A 21873-nucleotide genomic window follows, 5' to 3' on the forward strand; every position below is an offset into this window, starting at 1 on the left:
CACTGCATCACACTTCTAACATTTTATTTACTTTTAATGATGGTTGTCCTCTGTTTACTTTTCAGTGTGCAGATATCACCTGAGAACTCTCTACTCACAATATTCTGAATCATTTCCCTGCAAAGAAAAATGGTTGTGTGAGCTCATTCACTGTGTAAAAGTATGCAGAGGTACCAAGTTTTTAATTCACTAATCTGAGTGAAGTGACACAGAATGAGATACACCAGAGTGGCGCTTGGTATGGAATGGAATAAAATTATATGATATGCTGTAGTAGTGTAAGTAAGTGTAAGTGTCTGATCTCTCTCTGTTAATGAAAGCATTTTTTATTTTTAAGTTTTTTTCTCATGTCCAGGTCACACTCTGGGGTCATAGCTGTGGTCATGTTAAGAGTGGATTTGTCACACAAAACATTTTTGTCTGTAGAACTAGGATATTACTGTAAGTATGATATCAATGAAAGCCAAGATATGTCAATTTTTCACATTCCCTGTTCACGTCTTATGAAGCCAAGCCCACATGAGAAAAGAGGATAACACACTTTTAATGTCTGTGAACAAGGTTTTAAGTTTTTATTGAATCTCAGGCAGAAATATACATGATAATCCTTTATTGCTCATGGCATTCCACATCACCCTCAGTGGCTCATGGTCACCTCTAAACCAACAGTAACTAGAACTGAATCAAGCATCTCTTCACATCATCTTTTAAAACACTTCTGGTTTTGCTGTGTGACTGAATGTGTGTGTGTATATTGAGGGAAGGTGGTCTCTTTCTCACAAATCTTCACATGATCTAAAATCCAGACTTGTCGCCCGCTTTAATAGTTGATGCTGCTTCTAGCTTAAAAATCATTAACAGGTGTTCTTATGTATTCATACAGTTTCTTTCAGCATTCTCTCCCGAGTAGTAGATCCTGATAGTAATAGTATATATACTGTAAGTTCTGGTTTTATGGCTGAAAGGTTAAGGTTTTGGCTGTTGTATGAACGGCTACACGGTCATTCTTCATCAAAATAAAGAAACAACAACAAAAAAAGAAAACTTGTAAATTAAATTTCCTGAATGCATACATGTCTTTTTTTTTATTATTACTGATATTATTAACGGTTATATCAACATGGTAGTGAAAACACACTCAAACTTAGGAGTTATTGCCTCAATATTTTTTGCATGATAAAGAAGAGGATAAAAGGGGCGGGGGCGTGAGTTTGTACATATTCACACAACAAACTTCCACAGACAAATGGCATGCAAGACATAAGAAGGAGACACACTAAACAGGGGAATAGAAACATTTTTAAACACTACACTACATGAATGTTATCACACTTTGATGTGGGGCACTGTAGGAGTGTAGGGTAGATAGACAATAGGTTTTACAGAGAATGTGTAACACTGTGTGCAAAAACTTTTACATAAATTTCAGACATGGTCGAACACAAAACAATAGCTTTAGGAGCACACAACAATAGTCTTTAAATTTCCTTTTTAAAATATGGCTTATCAAGTTAAGTAACATTTTTTTTTTGTACTTTAGAGACAGACACACAGTTAGTGTAATAATTTCATATAATATTTTATGATCGTTTGCCCACCTTGAGGCTTCTTACTTATTCATTTATTTATGTACAAATTGAGTGAACAGCGTAGTGGACAAGGAGATTATTTTTCAGTGCTGCGAGAGAGACAGAGCTCTGCAGCTACCGCAGAGGAGAGAAAAAGGAGTTTAAAATTTCTCAGACTAGAAGGCTAAAGCATCTAACATTGTGTCTTTAGCCCCTCCGCTTGCTGTTAGCTTCTTAAGTGTAACATAGCTAACGTTAACATCAGTCAAGCTAACGTTCACCTGACCATAGGGTCAGCCTAGCTTAATCTAATGGCTGCAATTCACACTGCTGGTTCACATCTGATTCATTTCCCGCCCATGAAACGTTGACTTGTCAGAACAACAAAGGCCCCGCCGTATTTTAACTTCATTTTACACACTAACGTGGATGGAAAAAAACCCTGATTTAAGCCAAACTTGTGAATGTAGCCTATGAACTAAGCTAGATAATGTTAGCATTAGCTAGCTAGCTAACCTACTTCTTCAGCATGTCTTGCAGTGGGCCTGGCAGGTATTTCATCACTGTGTCCATGATGCTTTCCTCCTCCTCCTCATCACCACAGCCGGCCGGCACAGCCTTCTTGGGTCGGGTCAAGCTGCCGGCTGCAGGCTCCTCTACAGCGGCTGCTGCTTCAGCCTCAGCCTCCTCGCGCTTTTTCAAGCCATACTGGTGGTCAAATACAGAAAGTAATACTGGGAGGTTAGAAGAGTAAAAGATGCATATCAAATGCAGGTGAAGAAAAAAACCATAACTGCTGGACACCACAATCATGTTATTTGAAAAATTCTTATTGTAAAATGTGCATTAAGTGGATTGAAGATGCTTATCGTCCTCACTTGTCAGGTGGACAACAGTGATTGCTATCTGCTGTGTGTAAGCTTTATAGAAATTTTTGGTTTCCGATTGATTCAAGCCCCTGGAATGCCACGAGGTGATTTTGCTGTGTTGGCTGTAGACTTCGCGGTATTGCAACCTTCGGGATCACTGATTCTCAAAGGCCCAGACAGCACTTTTTCTGTCTTTTTTCTATCTTTTCTATTTTCAATCACTGGAAATAACAGGATTTTAATCCTCTCTTTGGCAGGCCAAGTTGACTGCCAGCAATGAATATAATACAGCTGTTTATGTGACAATTTTCTATTAAATGCAATAACACAAATAGTAATTTCTGAATGTAGTTACCATCTTTCAAGTGGTGCAGAAATGAGTCCTAAAACCCGGAAGCAAGTCAGCATTTTAGTACTTCCGGTTCCCTCGTCCTAAAGTCAATCGTTTTTTGTTTTTTTGTTTTTTTTGTTTTTTTTAATGGGTTTTTGTTTTGATGTCTGAAATAGTCTGTCGCTAACACAAACTCAAGACATTTTCACATTTTACTCTACGATATAAAGTACGTAAGAAATTACCTCACTTGTAATCTTTTAAGCTTTTCGTGTCTCGCTTACAAGTGGCTAAATAAAATCGCAGAGGTTGTCGACGTCACAAAACCGCACACGGAAACCGATTGGCTTATCAGTCCGCCTCGTTGTGTTTACTCGCGCTCTGGCAAGCCGTTGCTAATTTTCAACGATGAAATGCATTTATAAAAGAGGTAAGTGCGCTTAAATGACAAGTTGGAAGGTTAGTGGTGGTGAAGCTGACGTTAGCAATTGTGGTGTAGGTCGTTTAAAGCTTTTTACTTTTGTCGACTGTACTTAGGCTTCAAAAATCGTAACAGTGGCGTTCATTTCTGAAGATTAAGTTGCTGAACACAACGTATCACAAACGTTTGTCGGTCATGGACTGTTCCTTCTCTGTTGTGGAGTTTCTCTACCGGAAACATCTGTTAATGAAGATTTAAGAAGGGAGTTGTCTTCTGCACTGAAAAGCTCGATACCAACTTGTGCTGATCAACAGCAGCATCACAGATTGGTGCGTGTGTGCGCGCCGGTAATATAGGGTTAAAAAAAACAGTGTGTTAACAATATTACAAAAATACTAATTAAATTTGGATTTAATTATTATGAACAATGGTCTTTGGGTGGATTTGTGTAGTAAACAGCCGCTTCCATATATTTAAGTGTCAAGTTAGAATTTCAGAAATGTTTCCAAGTCTTATGACTCAGATGGTGATGAGGACACTATTTATAAGGAAACTCATAATTACGATGTGTCATTATGCACATATACTGCTACTGATCCATCCTGTTGAACACTGAACTTCCTCCATCCTTTGGGGCCATTTCCAGTTTTCATTTTTTGAGCAGCTGCTAACTCTTTGTCTATTTCCGTTGTCTGTGTATCAGCAGTGCAATATTTTTGAAATATATGTTAAAAACAGAGTAGATGTCTTGCAAGTGTGACTTTTTAGTGTTCACACTATCACAGTGCATGTCACATGTTATGTTACAAAGCCACGCCAATTTTTCCCACCAAAACTGCATTGAGGAAAAAAAAAAATCATCAGCAGAATTTTTGAAGTATTTCAGTGACTTTAAATTTCCCAACAATAACAGGATGAAACAGATTTACAAATATGACTCTATTTGCTCTGTCATCTTTCATACTGTGGGCTGAACATGTGGAGAGTCACATACTTCAGATATAATATGGACATTTCTCGCAGTATCTGGCACAATGGATGAAGCTGACAGAAACCTTTCAGTAACGAGTACTTTGGGAGTTGTTCCTCGCTCTTTGTTCTCCGCCGGGAGAACTTAAGGAGAATAGAGGATGTGAGGAGCCGGGGGAAGAGTGCCACTTTTCATCCCGTTGATTCACACTATTCCCCTCGGAAATGCCCAACCCACAGACTGCCTGTCTTTCACACTGCCTCTCCAATGAAGTGGTTACACTGCAGCCATTACCATCACTGAGGCCCCACAGCCCGAGATTTGAGAAGGGAAGAGCAAATGTTGTCTGGACATGAACTGACACTAGCTGCAGCTTCACTCAAAGTGGGCACACACTAATACCGCCTCAAAATGTATAAGTATGAATTTTGTGTTTTAACAGAAACATGGTATCTAAACTTTCAAATAAAATAATGTATCTGATCATGGCTCCTCTCCCTTTTTCCTTCAGTTCTGTACAGCTCCTTCCTGATCCTCCACTGATCTATTTTAAAATCTAGAAAAAGATAAAAATAGCATAAAAGCAAACAAAACATAGTGTGATAATAATCTGTTTCAAATACAGGTCTGTCATAAAAAGAGTTTTGCTGTCATGGAGACAAAACACGAAGCCTTTAGAAGCTGCAAAAGATAGGGCGACATCCAAAGTCATCAAATATGGATGCAATTTAAAAAATATAAGTCGGAACTAGAACTGATTGTAGGTGATGAAGGATTTTTACCTCCCTCCATTTTAGTTTTCACATTTCTTTTAGCATTCATTGTTAGAAAATTCATCTTAAATGTATTCCCTGTGTGGTTTTCCTTTTTTTTTTTTTTTTTTAATTCTCACTCTGTTAATGACTCTGTATTTCAGCTGGTCAGTAAATCAAATCAACAGCCAATTATCTGTCATTGTCTTTATACCTTATCCCTGATGCCTTGCCTCATCCTTTCCCTCTCTGCCTCCATCTTGGCATATTTGGCCTTCCTCTCCTCCTCCTGCTGCCTCAGCGCCTCCTGTCGCTCCTCCTCTTTCTTGGCTGCATCGGGGTCCTCCTCCTTCTCCTCCCCTCCCAGCATCTTGCCCACATCAGGAGGTCCTCCTGAGAAAAGGAGTGAGACAGAGAGAGAGAGTGAGAGAAAGACAGACATGAGACACAATGACAGCTCTAGCAGGCCTCTAGGATTGAGATGTCAAACTATCAAATTAGTCTGTAAGACAAAGTGGGAAAAACAAATAGGCACAGAGACGGACTGCTGGGACTGACAAATATAGAGACAGATGAATTTGCAAACCTCAGGTGAACTATTAAAAAGAGTATCACAAAGTCAAGGAGTAAAACTGCTAATAGCTGTTACTTAATGCCAGTATACATTATTGTTTGATATCTACCTCAATACCTTTGTCCATTTTCTTTCCAAAGTCATCATAAGTTTTATTATTTTCCACTGGACTGTTCACTTGCCAAGGTGGACAAGCCTTTTTTAAGGTTATTTCAGGACGACCTGCGTCATGCTTTTCATTTCGCACAGTCACAAGTACTGATTCAGCAAGTTGTTAACCTTCTGACACCACTGCTGCTATTTTGCACATGCTGTTGCCAAAAGCACTGTTTTCTCATTCGTAGTACATATATGTTGTTATTTCACTCAGGCTCAAGTTAGTGAAGCTGTAATTCTGATGAAGAAAGTCACTTGTCCTGAAAGCAGTCAGCTCTAACAATGACAAGTCCATAATCAGCCTTAAAAATCTCCATTTGTGATTTGTGTTTACAGACTCCATCCCAGGTCATTTAAGTCCCCAAATTTTCAAAACAATACTGAAGATATGGCCTTGGTGTCTTCAGTCGTAGCAACAGACCTGATGATCAGAATCATGCAATAGAAAGACACATAGAAAAGCAGATCGATAGACTCTGTATACTCGGTATAATGCAAGAGGAGGGAAAGGAAAATGAGAGATGTGAGAGTACACAGTCTTACTATGGGTTTGAAGTTATACCTCATAACACAAGACCCTGAATATGTCTTATGCAAACCCACTTACTGTACCTGTAGGAATTATATATCTTGTAGTATAATGCCTCATGATGCCAGAAGAGAAATGCTGAGTGTTGTAAACAAGAGTAAGGGGAAAAAGAAGGAGACCTGTCACAACAGAGAAGAAAAAAAGAAAAGCCAGTGGTCTGAAGGATTTGGGCAAAGACTAGAGTAGATCAGTTGGGAGGAAGAGGAAAAAAGAGGAAAAAGAAGGAAGGACAAGGGAGATAGGGATTCAGTATACTGCAAAAACAAGACATATTTAGGAAAACAAGACGAGCATGAGGAGAGGGAGAGAATCTGTCAGAAACTATTGAGTCCAATTAACTGAGCTGTTCCAGTTAGTGGGATTACCCAGCGGTTTCTGCAGGACCAGAGAGAGAGAGAGAGTGTGACATCTGAAAAGATGGAAAGGAGAGGGAGAAAATGAGGGAGTGGCAAGAGGAAAGTGGCAAAGTGAAGGGAGGGGAAAATCAAGGGAGAGAATAAATTAGGTGTAAAGGAAAGAGTGATGATGGAAAAGAAAAATGTAAGGGAGAGTTAAAATGGGAGGAGGAGGAGGAGGGAGGGAGGGGTTGAGAGGCAGACAAGGGGCATCTGAGGAGAGAGAGCAAGCAACCAAGGAGGAAAGACAGAGTGCTCTGCAGCTGCCCCCGGTATCGTTAGTATTTTGACTCATCAGCATAATAAAAGTGAACTGCAGCAAAATGCGGAGAGATAAAAGACAGAAGAGATGGAGGAGAAGAAAGGATGAGGTGGCAAGGGATAAGTGCAAGAGCAGTGAAGGAGAACAAGTAGGTGAAAAAAGGAAATAAAAACATCAGGAAACTGCAGTCTATAGAGAGCAAATGATGTTTTATTCATTATGTGATTAACGCATTTTCAGATCAAATACTTAACTGTCTTAATCTTTATAGGTTCTTTAAGAGACCTAAAAGAGAAGCCAAGAAAAACACCTGTTTAATCTACATGAGAGGTTCAGTACCTATATGTAATGAAATAGTTTGACATTTTGGGAAATGCTTTTTTCTGGCTGAAAACTTAGATGAGAAAATGTTTACCCTTTTCACTTTCATGTTTCATAAATATGAAGGTGGAACCAGCAGAAGACTGGAAATAAGGGGAACAGTTAGCCTAGCTCTGTCCAAAGTTAGCAAAACCACTCTATCAGCACTTCTAAAGATCTCACATAAACACAAATATAATCAATGGTCAAATATAATATCTGGGGTTATATGTGACTATCTCATGGATGGCCACAGTGACTAATGGTCATGTGGGTTTTGTTACTTGTAGACAGAGCCAGGCTACCTGTTCACTTCTATTTCTAGTCTATATGCTAAGCCAAGCTAACTGGCTGTAACTTCAAACAGACAGAGTGGTATCGATCCTTTTATCTTGATCTTAACAAGAAAGCAAATAAGAGTATTTCCCAAAATGTCAGTCTCTCCCTTTAAAAACTGTTGCGAGACAAAGATGGCCACCTACAGAAACGTAAGCAGGCGCTCTCTGGGAATTGCAGTGAACACCACAGCAATGAAGTTAAAATTGTACACCACCCCCGAAGATGCGAAGACGCTGAATATAAAAAAAGAACAGAACAAGCGATCAGTCACATTAATGAGCTGCATGGATCTAACTGAAAGAGACAGAGACAGATGAGAAGGAAATTTGGAGAGAAAGTGACAACTCCAAAGTAAACTGAGATATTGCTGTATCAGCGTTTGATAAACAGTATGGAGAAGCTGACATAGCAATATCTGTCCGACCATGATACACTATCTTCTTTCCTTATAAGTGTGTGTATGTGTGAGAGAGAAAGATAGTGAGAACGAAAGGCAGAAATTTAATTTTGGGCACAAGCTTGTGAGTTCTTGTGTGGCTGAACATTTGTTTTTCAATGCATTTTGCATGCATGTACATATAAGCATGTGTGGATGCAAAATGTCTATATGCAAAATATCCTGTATGACTTTGCATTAATGGTAACATTTACATTCAAACGGCATTCTAGATAGCGGCTCATATCCTAGTTAAAGACTTACCCTGGACTATATATGCAACTTTAATCACCAGCCACCCTGTTTCCATACATAAACACTGTATAGACACTACTGGACAACTGCATCTTAATTGTGTTGCTAGGAAACAACTTGGATCCAAGTTTATCTCTTGTCATTCGCTAATATTAGCAAACACTGCAAAATGAGTTGGACCAATTAAGAATCAGTGTTTGCAGCAGAGTAATGTTATCCTATTCACTGATACACCCTATTTGTCTTACTTATGATTTAGTTAGCAGAACAATAAGCTTGCACATATATGCGTTGGTATCCTCAGTAATGTCAGAATTTCCCAGATGCATCCAGATTTCGCAGAGCAAGTGTAAGAGATTATCTGACATTCTACAAAGCAGGATTCAGGATCGGCTTATGAGCCCAGTACCTGAATTGTCTCTATCAATAGAGTCCATGTAAACACTGCTATTGAATCCTGTAAATGGAGCAATGACTCACAACCAGCTAAGCCTCATTGTCAGATGATTCCCTTACCATGCACGGCCTAGATATAAGCCCTCCAGTACCTCTTTTAACTACACTGAGCCGAACCAAAACAAACTTGGTCTGGTTTCACAAAATCTTATTAGCACATAGAGATCGTCTTTGTTCAAATGTAAAAAAGAGGATCCTGGGAGACAAAGCCTTGAGTTATATTGAGCTATGATCCGGGCTCCTACTTTGCGAGCCATTTGTGAGAGATACAGCAGTGTCCTTTTAAACCAGAATAATTCTATTAAGCTCTCAGGCATCACATAAGCTGTGTCGAGCTATGTTTGAATGTTTCTGATTAAAGTGTCCTCACACTTTAGCCCTGCACACTGTATTAGGTTGTTGTAGTTGTCAGAATGATGTTTAATATATAAGCTAATAAAAGCCTGTAGTGGAAAGCTGACAGGTTGGCCTTTAGCCTGCTTTTATCGTTTTTGTGCAATCCACATTACAATAGATGAGTCAACATCAGTGCAGACAAAGGCACTGTGTAGGGAAATTCTCTGTCCTGCAAAGAAAAGGCCAGTTTATATGTATATTTTGTGTGGAATTTCACTTATAGGTAAAATAAAATGCCAAATCCAACCTTTTAATAAAGTTTCCTGTTGTAGCAATCTCCTTTGAACTTTGCCCACAGAGGAAGAATCATATTTTGATTCTTTCCTCAATACTTGAACATTGCTCCGCTTAGATAAAAGGTGTCATCTTTCTAATCCCTTTCCTTCAGAAAGTTCTTTGCTAAATCTTTGTTAAATCCAAAGTCTTCGGGCAAAGCAGTAAAAAAGACTAACCTTAGCTAACTCTCCTAGTGCTTGAACTTTTGACAGCATCAGATAAAACAGTATTTATCTGCTCTTTTCCCACTCAGGGTTCTCAAGCAAATCCCTCTCTAAATCCAAAGTGTGGTGGGAAAGCGGATGAGTATAAAGATCTAGGTTTTGGCCTTCAGGACAGAAGCCATTGTCTCAACACAGCTTATTTTATGACAGAAAAAAACGCGACTGGGGAGAAATTGGCAGGAAAGGAGGAGAAAGTGAAAGTGTGCTCACTGTTGTTCCACTGCTTCTTTATTCTCTAATTGGTGGCAGTTATGCCTTGAGTCATCTTAAATTTCCCTCAGGTGGAGCAGTGCTGCACAATGTATCAAGCAGAACTCTAAATGAGACAGCTTTACTCAGCACTGGGACTTCAGTTCACAACTGTGAGCTTGCCCTCTTGACCCACAGTTCAAAAAGTATATGTTGTTGTCATTTCTGTCATTGAATTTGTTTTCTTTTTAATTTATTCTTACGGTTTCAACACAACAGTATTTCTAATATAATTCCTGCATAGATATGTGTGTCATATGTGTGTTTTTCGTGTAAATGCTAGTGCTGTATTGTTTATTTGTGCAGTAAATATTAAGCACCAGCTTATCATTTGGCATGTACAGTATTGTATATTTACAACTTTAACTATGCAGCAACTACCACTTAGTTGTTGGCTTCAAAAAATATAACTTCATAGAAGTAAATGGGAGAATTACTAATTTCTTGGTACTAAATCAAAGTCAGTCATTTTCTTTAAGTAACATTTGACTGTCTTGCTAATTTCATGTCTTTTAATACAGGTGACATGTCGGCACATTTGAGGATGAAGTTCTTTAATCCTAAAGCCTGACCAATGAATTACTTACCCAAAAATTGTGAATTTGAATGTTTTGATAGAATTCAGAATTTGATGAATGAGCAGCAACCCAGAAGCAGCCATCTTGGATTTGATAAATAAGAGACCAGGCTGCAGGTCAAACAATCTTTTTTCCTTAGGAAAGTTCCTAACTCAGTGAAATGACACAGAAAAGAGCTGGCTGAATTTTCTAAATGCTAAGGAAAGGTGTCGTCACAGACTCTTTTAGCACCGCAATTATCTTTTCCAAAGTCCTTAAGTGGTTAGAGAAGGACACAGGAAGTAATTCTTGTGACTATTTGACTGCAGCCTTGTACTCCCCGCACTGTGCTGATAACATGCTAGAGAGCAGTTAATGTGTGCCTGATTAAATACAATAGATTTTTCAGGAAATGATTGATCTTGATGATAATGTAGTTGCAGATACCAAGACAAAGGCTGGCCCTGTGTTGAGACTGATGTTTGGTCTGCACAAAATTTAAGATTCCTCCATAAAAGTTTGGGATTGACCACAGCAGCTGCACAGTAAAGCTGCTGACACGTGGTCAGAATGTCAGCATTCCGACATATACAGTATCTATCAGGACGCCTGTAGTTTTGACAGATTGTGCTGTACAGATGGTCCAACTGTCTTCTTGTAGCCCAGGACTCGCTGACACCACAGCAATAAGTTAAAATGTGTCTCAACTGTCCACAGAATACTCAGAGGAGAGAGCTTGCTGTTTCTCAGTCTAATATGCATTATGGAGTGAATAAGACAGTTGTCAATTCAGCAGCCATCAGCACATGTCATTGCTGTGATGAGGTCTACAATACTCCTGTCTAAGTGCCAGTTTTTGGAGTGGGCTGCATGTCTTCAGCTTTTTTTTTCCTAACTGAAGAGGGTGAAAGCGATGTGTTTGACATAGACAGTCAAGAGGAGAATTATAATCTGATCAGTTTGCCACTTTCTTTTTTTACAATATTCAAACTCTGACTAGAGACTACTGCTACAAGCTGGTAGGGTGGCAAACCTGTCTCATTCAAGACATTATGTTTGACATCTCTTTTTAAGTCACGTAATTTAGTCTTGGTCATTTTTGCACTGGCTAGGTTTAAAAGTACCCTGTGGAGATTTTGACCTCTTGTAGTGCAAGGGAGCAGTGTTTTCATAAGTGGCTCCCCATTTTGTCTTTTAGCATGGATGTACAATGAGGACGCACATGGACACACACATGCAAAGAAACACAGCAATGCACCAACAAAGGCAGGAAAGAAGAAGACTGCAAGCAGGTAAATATGAATGTAAACAATGCAGATTGGTCCATCAATACAACATCTTGATCCAGAGCCTGATTATCATGAAGTGCTGTATGGATCTTGCTGATCCCCACAGGATGATTGGGTGATGACCTTTTGCTATGTGTGGTGTAAATCCACTCTTGAGAAAGATTTTGGTCTTTGACAAGGCAAAGTATCTAAAACATTTTCCTTAAATTACACAATAATGCTGGTTTAGGGGGCTACTAATGTTTTTGGTGATGTTTTTTGTGAACTCCTGATGTCAGTCTTTCCCATTCTGGACAATGTTTTCCTCAGTCAATGATGTTTGCTAGACACATTCATGCCTCCACCTTGTTCATTCCTTCCAACACTTTACTGCTGTGTAGTTTCATAGCCTCTAGGGGCCACTAGTGAGTCATAGAGGTTGGTTTTATTTCTTACTGAACAAATGAAAAATTAGCCCGTGACATGAGATAATTACTTGTTACAGTCTCACTGTAATTAATGTGTATTCAGCCACACATCATTTTCTTGTTCTGCTGTTGCAATACACACTACTGAGTATTATTTATGAAACAATATCAGTGAACTTATCTCACGGTGTTGGGATACATTTTTTTACTTGCTTCAAGAAAATAAAGTGATTAGCTTGAGGTGAATGACCTTTAACTTGAATATGTGCTAAGCAGATAACAAAAGTATAAAACTTTTTTTTTGCCTTAAAGCAGGTGTAAAAAATTAGTTTGAATGTTTCATAAAAAGGTTCTGATACAAATAGCCTTTCCTATCCATCTCTCTGTCAGTCTCTCTCTCGCCATTCGTGACGTAGATGGATGAATGCATTATTTATAGAATCTGGGAGTGCTGTCAAACACATGTGTAGACACACACAACCACACACACACACACACAGACTTTACACTCAAGCTCAAGGTCAGTTTGATTAACTGAATGTGATTTGCTAGAGTAACACACAAGAAGATGAGGAAATGGTTTGTGTATGTGTGTCGCAGCAATAACCCTGTAGACCAATCAAGCAATGGAAAGCTGATTCCCTCAGCCAATCATATTAGAGTGCTGCTAAATGGGATTTTCTGTACTTTGAGGAGTTGAGGTGAGGGAGGAAGGTCTCAAGGTGTCTTCTTTTTTTCACCTCAAAGAGCACAGGGAGCTGTAGTAGGTGTATGCAAGAATAAAAAAAAAAAAAATAAAAAATTTATACCATTGTTAACATGATGGGGTGTTCAGATTTTATTAACAAGACATCCTTATTTTGTTTACAATATATAAAATATATAGTTTCATGTTTGTTTTGCTTGTTGAAGGACCGTGTCGACCAGTGCAACAGTTATACTGTAATGCATGTTAATAGGAACACTTCAGTATTTGTTTTGGTCTTTTAATGGGGCTTGTTGACATTAAAAAAAAATATAATATTGCTAGCCTTGTCCTTTAATTTCTTGTCAAGAAGTCTCAGCAGCCTTTCAATATCAATATTAACTGGTTTGCTAATCCTGTATGTAATCCAGGCTGAGCAGTCATTGAAAAACAATGCACAACATTGAGCATAGTGAGGTTGCCTCTAGTTCACTTACACTCACTTTCTGTCTTTTATCCTTTGTGAGTTGCACCACTGACAGCCATTTCAAAAACACATCGTTTTGCAAAATAAAAATAAAAAAACACTGAGTTTGTATTGTATTGTCAGTGCAGCCTCCAAAAGGATTAAAAATTAAATATGTTTTGTTTTTCCTTTGAGTCTGTCACAAAGCTTTAGTCAGGACTAGGCCATTCACTGTCATAAGCTATTTTAAGTATCATCAGCACAGTACGCTGTAGAAGTCATAAAGTGTCTTATCCAGAGAGCACATACATTTTAACACTTCTGGTGTCAGCCTAGAGAAAATATGAGCCAGTGATCCTATCTTCATCTTCAATTAGCTGTCCAAAATAAGAGCTGTCATACTGTCAAATTCAAATGAATGTTTTATTGATATTAAAATGAATAAAATGTAAGTATGGTTCATGTTTAACAGAACTCTTTGTTCCTGTGGCAGATTGCTTACCCACTTTGGCAAACCACACATTTATTTATGAGACATAATAAAAGTTAAATGTTTGTTAACTTGGTAATTAAAGTTTCCCATTGACTTAGAGACCGCCCTGCTGACTTTTCGACAAATGCAGTCAAGGTTTGACTGCTGCCTGAGGCATTCAGGGTTTGACTGAGCTTCATGCCTTGGGACCATTGTCTGCCTCACTTAACAGCCCAATATTCTGTCAAACTTAGTTCAGCTTTTAGGGGTTAGGAAGTGCCGAGTCAGCACCAAGGCACTCAGGGGCAAAATCAATCAATGCACAAGGAAACCACAGCGATTCCTAAATTTAAGGTTTGGAGCAGAAGCTGCTTGAGGGCTTTTTTCATGGCTCCAAAAGTAACAACAGTTCTTAACTGATTAATAATAATCCCGACTGTACAAAGAAGCACATCTTATATCATGTTTGTTCATAGGATGAGATTTTTTTTTAATCCTGTGAGTTCCAGTGTTGATCTACAAACTGTAGGCTAGTGAGCCAAAGGTACAGTGTGTGCTCCACCTACAAGTTAACATTGTTCAGTATTAGTTGGAGTTACATAAAAGAAGCGATAGTTACATCAGCAGTAGATCTGTTTTGTGGGCTGGATAGGATTGTTTTACAAAAGGCCAATTAGTGAGACATTGCTTACTGCGCCGCAAGCTGAAGGTCGAATTGTTAAGAAAGACAGTGAGGTGCACTGTCATTGCTCATGTCACAATGTAACATCAGGAATATTTTCACGCTGTGAAAAATTTTTTATAATAATATTAGTAATAGTCCAGTATGGTACAGCACACAGCTTACACACCTGTGATGTGGAAAGGAGACATCTTGTGTTCGGAAGTTAAACTTAACATTTTCATATTCACAGATCCTGTATTTTTCAGTAAGGTAGAAGGAGTAGATGTGCCTGCAATGTAATCCAGGAGCCATTTTCCCAAATATTGCACCAAAAACACTTTGATGTGCATATACAGTAGCTACAGCTGTCAGCAGGTTCGCAAAGAGAAACAACCAAGAGAACAGCTTTTGTTAAAAACAACAGCCAGGGTTCTGCACTTATGAACATGCTGCATGATTTATTTTCTTCTTCTTTTTTTTAAACAGTCATTTTCAGCAGTCACCACATTGCTGCCATATTGATCTAGAAAATGTGTAGCAATATCCAACAGAGCATGCCCGAAATCTTAATTTGGGACTGATAAAGACCAGACCATCATCTCTACATGTAAACTCTAGGAACAGACAGATTTAACAGCTTAGCCCAGAAAAAAATGACTAACTTGAGACTGGTAGTTTATTCTAGACCATGAGATCAATATAAAACAAAATAATTTAAAATCAAGCACCACTTATTATCTTCTATATCTAAATAATATCTATGTAAATACAGGAATTTGACCCTTTCCTGTTTATAATAGAAAAGTCCTACATCTTTTTTGGTGTACCTGCAAGTTAATCTGTTCTGTTGTCATGACAACAAAACAACACTGTATGCCATGCAAACACTGCAGCAAGACTAGCTAACATGGGTACTGCAGAAAGGTTCACACAACAAACATCCTAACAGCAGATGTATGGCTCTGGGTCTGACGCTGAATCATCACAGTCTAGCATCACCCTGTTTTCTTCCAAGTATCTGGAACCAGAGAAGCCTTGGAGGATTAGTTAATGCACTTGCAGCATCCTCTCTCCAGACACTCATCACCTAACATACTCAGCAAAAACACTTAGTGATAGAATAGCAAATCCACAGTCATGGTAAAGAGCAAGGTAACAACACACCCTAAGATCTGATCTCTGTTATTTTTAGAGTTTTAGGGTGAAAAAAATCCAGTGTGATTTATTCTATCTCTAATCTCTCAAGAAGTTACTTATCTCTGCAGGCTGGATAAATTCTTTCATCTGAGTTATTTGAGGAGGTTAAGACTAGAGGTATGGAAAAAGTCCAAAAACAGCAGCAGATATCGGACACAGGTGCAATTCTGTTTAACGTTTCTGCACAGACGGACAGGGTCACACGTTTGGTGGTGTTTATGGTCGAGCTAAATGCTAATGTCAGTATACCAACATGGTCACAGTGACAATGCACCTGATCTTCAGCAGGTATGTTTACCATGTTCACCATTTCAGTTTGTTAGCATATTAGCATTTGCCAATAACGGGTTTCTGAGCTATGTCGTCAATGAGACATGTGGCAGGCATACGGCAGAAAGCAATGCAAAATGACTGAGGGCATATGAGTCTAAAACTGCACATATTGCAGATGTTATGAAAGGAAAATGTTAATGCTTTCAGGAAGGAAACCTGCCAGTTAGTACAGAGAGCAGAATTAGCTGTTAGCTCTAGCAAATTGGCGAAAGCTCTGGTTTTTATGCAGGCTGTGGATGGTTTTACACTGAAACTGCAGGAATAAACAACAGTTTTAAGTCAGACAGCCACTGTTACTGTGTGTTCAAGGCTGTTTAATGAACATTGCTAAGGCTCTGTGTTATGCTTGGAATTTTTCCAGAGAAAAAAAAAATTCTTGCAGAGTCTCTTGAGACCTGAGATCCTTTAAGGGTGATCAATAATACTGCTTAAATCCTGCATTGACATAGTTTGTCAGGAGTGAAGCTCTGCCTGTTTACATCGCAGTCATCTCTAATAGGGGTTTTGCAGTGTCTGGTATATTTTGAGGAAAGAGCAGGAATTTCATACATACTAATGTGTTCTTGACTTGTGCAGCAGCAAACAGCATGACAATGTTAGCTTTATTATGCTAACGTTGTGCTTTTAAATTTAACCCATCCTGTCAAGTGATTGACGCACATAGGTCATTTCTCACTCTGACATCTGTGCAGCTAACTTTATGAATAGCCTCATGTAGCGTTACCACTGCTGTAGCTGCTGTTTCTTACTGGAACTATGTGTCAAGTTAGCTGACATAGTAGATCTCAGTCAAAGGTTAAAAAAAAGAAAGAAAAAAGCATGCAATGCAAGAACCATAATTGCAGGAAAGTGCTAATGGTAGGAAACCCATATATTAGCAGTAAAATAAAAAGTACAGTTGTGGTCGATGGTAATGTCATTAGCTTTGCAGGTTTTCGTCATAAACCAAAATACTGGACAAACTGGAGTTTTAACCTGCTAATGGCACTGATATTTAGGTTCCTACAAACTGCCCTGAGGGGAACATGAATGTGTGAGCTACATTTCATGGAGGTCCGTCCAAAGTGGCAGACTAATCGACCAATATCCCCATCCCCAGGAGCATGCTGTTGGTGTAGCTGATGAAAATGGTCGTATTTCTCTCTGTCATTTAGAAGCAGGTGGAGATATGGTAATCTTTTGTTTTGGCCTCCATTTGATAGTTGACAGTGAAACCAGACAGGAAACATGGGAAATTGTCCCCAGCTGCAACTGACCTGGAGATTTTATGCAGCTTAAACCGCTAAACCATAGTTATACTCAATAAAGCAGCTTTATTGATTCAGGAATATTTCACTAACATTGATGTATTGACTGACAGGCTCTGACAGTCAGAGTGATAGCTTAGCTAATTGATTACCTGGCTAATTGGTTTGTTTCATTATCTGATTTTTTTCTCCCCACTGGGAGCTTTAGTAATCAGCGCACTGTCAGCATTTTTGCAGACATTTCTGTGGAAAGAGGTCACTGTGTCCCAGTCAGTAAATCTGGACCAGACCCAAAGGACTCCTATAAGGAATGCACAAATGCATCGACAGCAGAATGATCATCCAGAAAGACATCAGTATCGATTATTAGACACTCACACCTGTACATCATCAAACCTTCTCTTCCTTGTGTCTTTTCTCACTCTCTCACCTTTTTCACACACACACACAAATCTATACTCTAAGCAGGCCTGTGCAGCCTCCATAATTTATCTTGCCCAGCGATGCAGTACACACACATCACACACACACACACACACACACACACACACACACTGTCCTATAGAGTATCTATAAAACATCTCTCCAGCACAGGCAGAGTACGCACACACACACACACACACACACACACACACACACACATAAGCAAACACCCACACTGTAAAATGTATTCCCAAAGTCCGCAGGCGGAGAGCAGTCCGACTTCTGCGGAGTAAAGCCAGCATCCAATGCAATGCAGTTGATTTAAGAATTCATAGCGCAGACACGAGGCACAGCTGCTATGCAGAGCGAGGCAGCGCTCGCATCCCCTGCATCCCAATGAGGAGCCAGGGCTCTGCTTCAACTCCATGTCCCAACTGTAACCACCTAAGACCTCTGCAACCTGGACAACAGCAGCTCAGCGTCATGGTCACGACTGACCAGTATGTGTGTGCAGCTGCTGCCTCAGTTCATGCCTCTCCACTTGAAGCTATAGCTGACAAAGAGGATGAATTACAGGGCTATAATGAGGACTAATTAGGGGGCAAATAATAGCTAAGATAATATTCTAAAGGATAATACCTGAAGGCTTTAAAGGACAAAAGTCTCATGAAAAAAAATGTTATGTCATAGTTCTTGGCAAAATAGCCCTTCTCTATCTCTCTTGCCTCAAATGTTGCCAACAGTTAATTGGCTTTTAAAAAAGTATAGTCTATGCTTGATAATGTCAGATAAAAAACCCATAACTCACTAACTTTTATCACAACATTATAAGGATTAAGAGAAAATCCAGCCTTCTTTGTTGCCTGTAAACTCAAAAATGCATAGAGATAGAAGGTAGAAATGAGGCTGCTGCTGTCCTGAGAAGGTGACATTTTGGAGATACAAGGTTCTCGTTTGACAGGTGCGTTATTAGTATGTGACTAGACCTACTACTGGTGCTGCTGCTACTGTCCTATTTCATCTGCAGCAGTCCTAACCTTGTTCTCTGAGAACTGATACACTTTTAGGGAATTACTGGTCACAAAGACACTTTTTTTTTTCTTCAAAAGCAGAGATGTAGAACAACAAACAGTGAACCGGTTTCTACAGGATGTTGTGTTTTTTAATGTTTTTTTATGAAGTCATGACCTGCCCAGGAGAGGTTTTTAAAAGACAGCTGCAGAGATGAGGAAAGAGGCAGTGCGTAGCTGATGTTTGAAGTTAGTGGCTTGGTGCAGGATGGATTATCTTATCCCAGTGTCCCCCCATAACTGCCAGACCACTACTGGAACAGTGATGCTGCTGCTACTGCTGCTGCTAAACATCCCTTTAAAATCCTTTACACTGCAGTGCTATTAAATCAACCTCCAACCTGGCAGACTACTCACCTCCCAGCGCAGCTTTCATTACAAAATTCATGATGAAGCAGTTCTGTGTTCTCTTCCTTCAGTGGTCACGTTATCAGGGACAGACCTGCAGCCAGGGGACAGAATACACAGGCTGTGACTGTATGAATACCACTGTTGGGACATGCAGTTCACTCCACTGGGTTTTTATATACAAGAGCATGATGGGATGGGGGAGGATGATGATGATGATGATGATGATGATGATGATGATGATGTTGAGGCTAGATGCAGACGACAGAGATCCCGGTTTGGCAAAGGAACACCAGAACAAACAAAAAAAGTGGTTCCGCAATAATCGCAATATCTTCACATTACGTTAAGTGAATTTACATTGTTAATACCCTCAAAATATGATCAGCTTTATTCCAGTACCACACCATGTCCTGAGTTTTGTTGAGGCACCCGTGCCCCCGATTTACAACCACACTCCATCTTGTGTGGATTTATGCTGACACTGCCTGGCTGCCTGTGATGTATCCTCATGGAAATGACTCCAAGAATAAAAAAATTTAAAAAGGCGGGAGTGGGGGGGGGACAATGACAGGGTCAACGATGGACAAGTGGAGACATGGTTTGTGTCAGTACATAAGCCTTAGGGAGCATTACCTCACACAATCTGAGAGAGCATTATATGACAAGACAAAGGGGATTTTTTTAAAGATGCTCTGCCTTCCCACAAAGTCTTACAGTGTATCTGTGGCTTTCATGTGAGAGTTTATAGTAGGTATCATGACATTTTATTTTGTTAACATTATAATAATGCCGTTGTATCTGTCAAGGGATTTATAGTGACTCAGAACTGCTCAACAGTGGATTTAGAATTATTTTAAATGGAAATTGCCATTTGTCTATGACAGTGCTGCTGGGACTTTGTGACCGAGGAGCTCAATTGAGAGTTTATAGATCTTAAAGTACTTTATGGTAATTAAAAAAAAATCTTATGTCGTCGTTATAATGTTTCTATGACATTTCTATAGGAGTTGCAGAGCTCAAAACCTAGTTTATAGCAGCCTTGTTGCACTTATTTATTTTTTACATTCTTTTTACGAGATGACAAACCCACGGGTAGCTTTGCTGCATTTTAATAGCACCACTCTACCATCGCATAACAGGCAAGTAGGGGGATTTTTTTTCTCGAAAACTAACAGCACTCATTATAGCGCGGTTTCGTCCGCGGGTCAATTTCATTCGCCCAAAGTCGAATCTGCACCAGCCGAGCGTCTTTAAATCATTTCCTGGTTCCCTTCCTCTTCATCATCAACTGCAGCAGCATCAGTTTCTCCTCACATGAACCCTTACAGTATTAACTCGCTGCTCTTGGTGCGGTGCAGCATTCCCGGTGCAGTTGCAGTAGTGTACAGTATGTACTCTGTGTTAAATTTATTTCTGCAGCCACTACACCTTGCATGCACATATTCTGTATTCAGAAGTCAGATATACGAGCAGGAAGCTGCGTTAGGAAGCATCAGCATCTTTCACCAAGTACACGAACCTATCTCCATCCTGTCCCGTACAGTAAAGCTGCACACCAACATCTCTGTCTTAGGTTGTTCGGACGTCGTTTACCTTGTTTTTGATCCTCCTCCGAGTCTTTATTCCACCGAAAAAGCCTCGTCGCAGGGTTATAACCACCTTTCTTTATCGCCCTCAGCGAGGTGAGAGAAAACACAAGTTGTGCGTCTAAAAGGAGGGATTGTGCCTCTCTCTGGCTCTCAGTTTGCAGACATGCCGGTTGTGTCAGAGTCAGGCTGCAGCGGCGGAGGAAGATACTGTATTCCTGCAGGAGGAGATGAGAGCATGCAGGGGGAGAGAGGGGGAGGGAGGGAGCATATGAATGTAATATCACCAAAGTGAAGGTTCTATTTAGTTTTCAAAAAAAAACAAAAAAACAAAAACAGAAAACATATGAAACAATTAAAAAGTACTTAAAATGTTGCAAGTGTGTCCTAATAAACTAATACAATCTAATAATTGCAACAAAAGACAACATGCAAGAAAAATATCAAATCAGCGTTTTCTTAAGATTTGCCTCCATGCCCACACACAGTGCTTAATTCACTGGTTCTTATTTTCTTATTACTAAGCCAGTAAGGTTCAAAGTTGCTTTTAATGTATTCTGAGAGAGAAAAAGCTGTTTTCTCTGTTAAAATCATACATTGTTGACACGTTTTGCCACTAGGGGGCAGGAGAACAGGTTGTTAGCACAATGTGCAGTGTTGTCAGATGTGTGATAAATGTCGTATTTGTATGATAATTTTGCCCTTCATACAATGTACGATAAAATACACATGATGTACAATTATTTGATAATTTTGTAACATTTAGTATTACTAGTCGTAATTAGTGTAGGCTAGCTCATTTTAATTCACGCAACAGTAAAACATGGATCCTACTTTTCCACATCTTTTCTCATGTGATACGTGTTTCTGAAATTACACATTTATGCCTATCTTCGCTCTTAGTTATGACTCACATACAATAATTTTCCTCAAAATGTGATGATTTTAAGCCTCTGGAACAATACAGTAACATTCCCCATGTGGCAAAATTATTGACATGTAAAGTTGCAGTGTGTCTGTGTTAGCAAACAGTTGCATTCAGCAGACGTAGAGAAATATAGTTTTTATTTGGAATCATGTTTTCAGCTACCTGACAAACATAAGTCCAATATTCTCCCTCCTTTTAGCTCTGGTTTAACTGAAATGACTAAGTTTTATTTACTAAGATTTATTGTTAAAGCTGGATTAACTGACTATTGACCACTAGGAGGCAGGAATACAGAAATATTCCAAACCAACTTAACAGTA

The 21873-nt window shown here is 39.3% G+C and overlaps 1 protein-coding gene across 1 annotated transcript; it reads right to left on the reverse strand.

Annotated features, from left to right (window-relative positions):
• Positions 1 to 541: 541 nt before the first annotated feature.
• cplx2a (complexin 2a) lies at positions 542 to 20887 on the reverse strand. Its single transcript, XM_018679682.2, has 4 exons — positions 20633 to 20887; positions 19046 to 19130; positions 5126 to 5304; positions 542 to 2276 (listed from the first exon to the last, which is right to left on the reverse strand). Exons 2-4 carry the CDS (start codon positions 19074 to 19076, stop codon positions 2085 to 2087), a joined length of 402 nt encoding a protein of 133 aa, XP_018535198.1. The 5' UTR covers positions 19077 to 19130; positions 20633 to 20887; the 3' UTR covers positions 542 to 2084.
• Between the last annotated feature and the right edge of the window lie 986 nt (positions 20888 to 21873).

The sequence above is a fragment of the Lates calcarifer genome, linkage group LG5 (genome assembly GCF_001640805.2).
Source record: "Lates calcarifer isolate ASB-BC8 linkage group LG5, TLL_Latcal_v3, whole genome shotgun sequence".
Lineage (NCBI taxonomy): Eukaryota > Metazoa > Chordata > Actinopteri > Centropomidae > Lates > Lates calcarifer.

What these genes read in the sequence shown, in the direction of transcription:
- cplx2a (XM_018679682.2), bottom strand. Translation starts at nt 19,076, where the DNA reads ATGAATTTTGTAATGAAAGCTGCGCTGGGAG. An exon ending in AATGAAAGCTGCGCTGGGAG is followed by an intron (nt 5,305 to 19,045) that starts GTGAGTAGTCTG and finishes TCCTTTTCTCAG; the next exon opens with GAGGACCTCCTGATGTGGGC. An exon ending in GGCAAGGCATCAGGGATAAG is followed by an intron (nt 2,277 to 5,125) that starts GTATAAAGACAA and finishes TTTGACCACCAG; the next exon opens with TATGGCTTGAAAAAGCGCGA.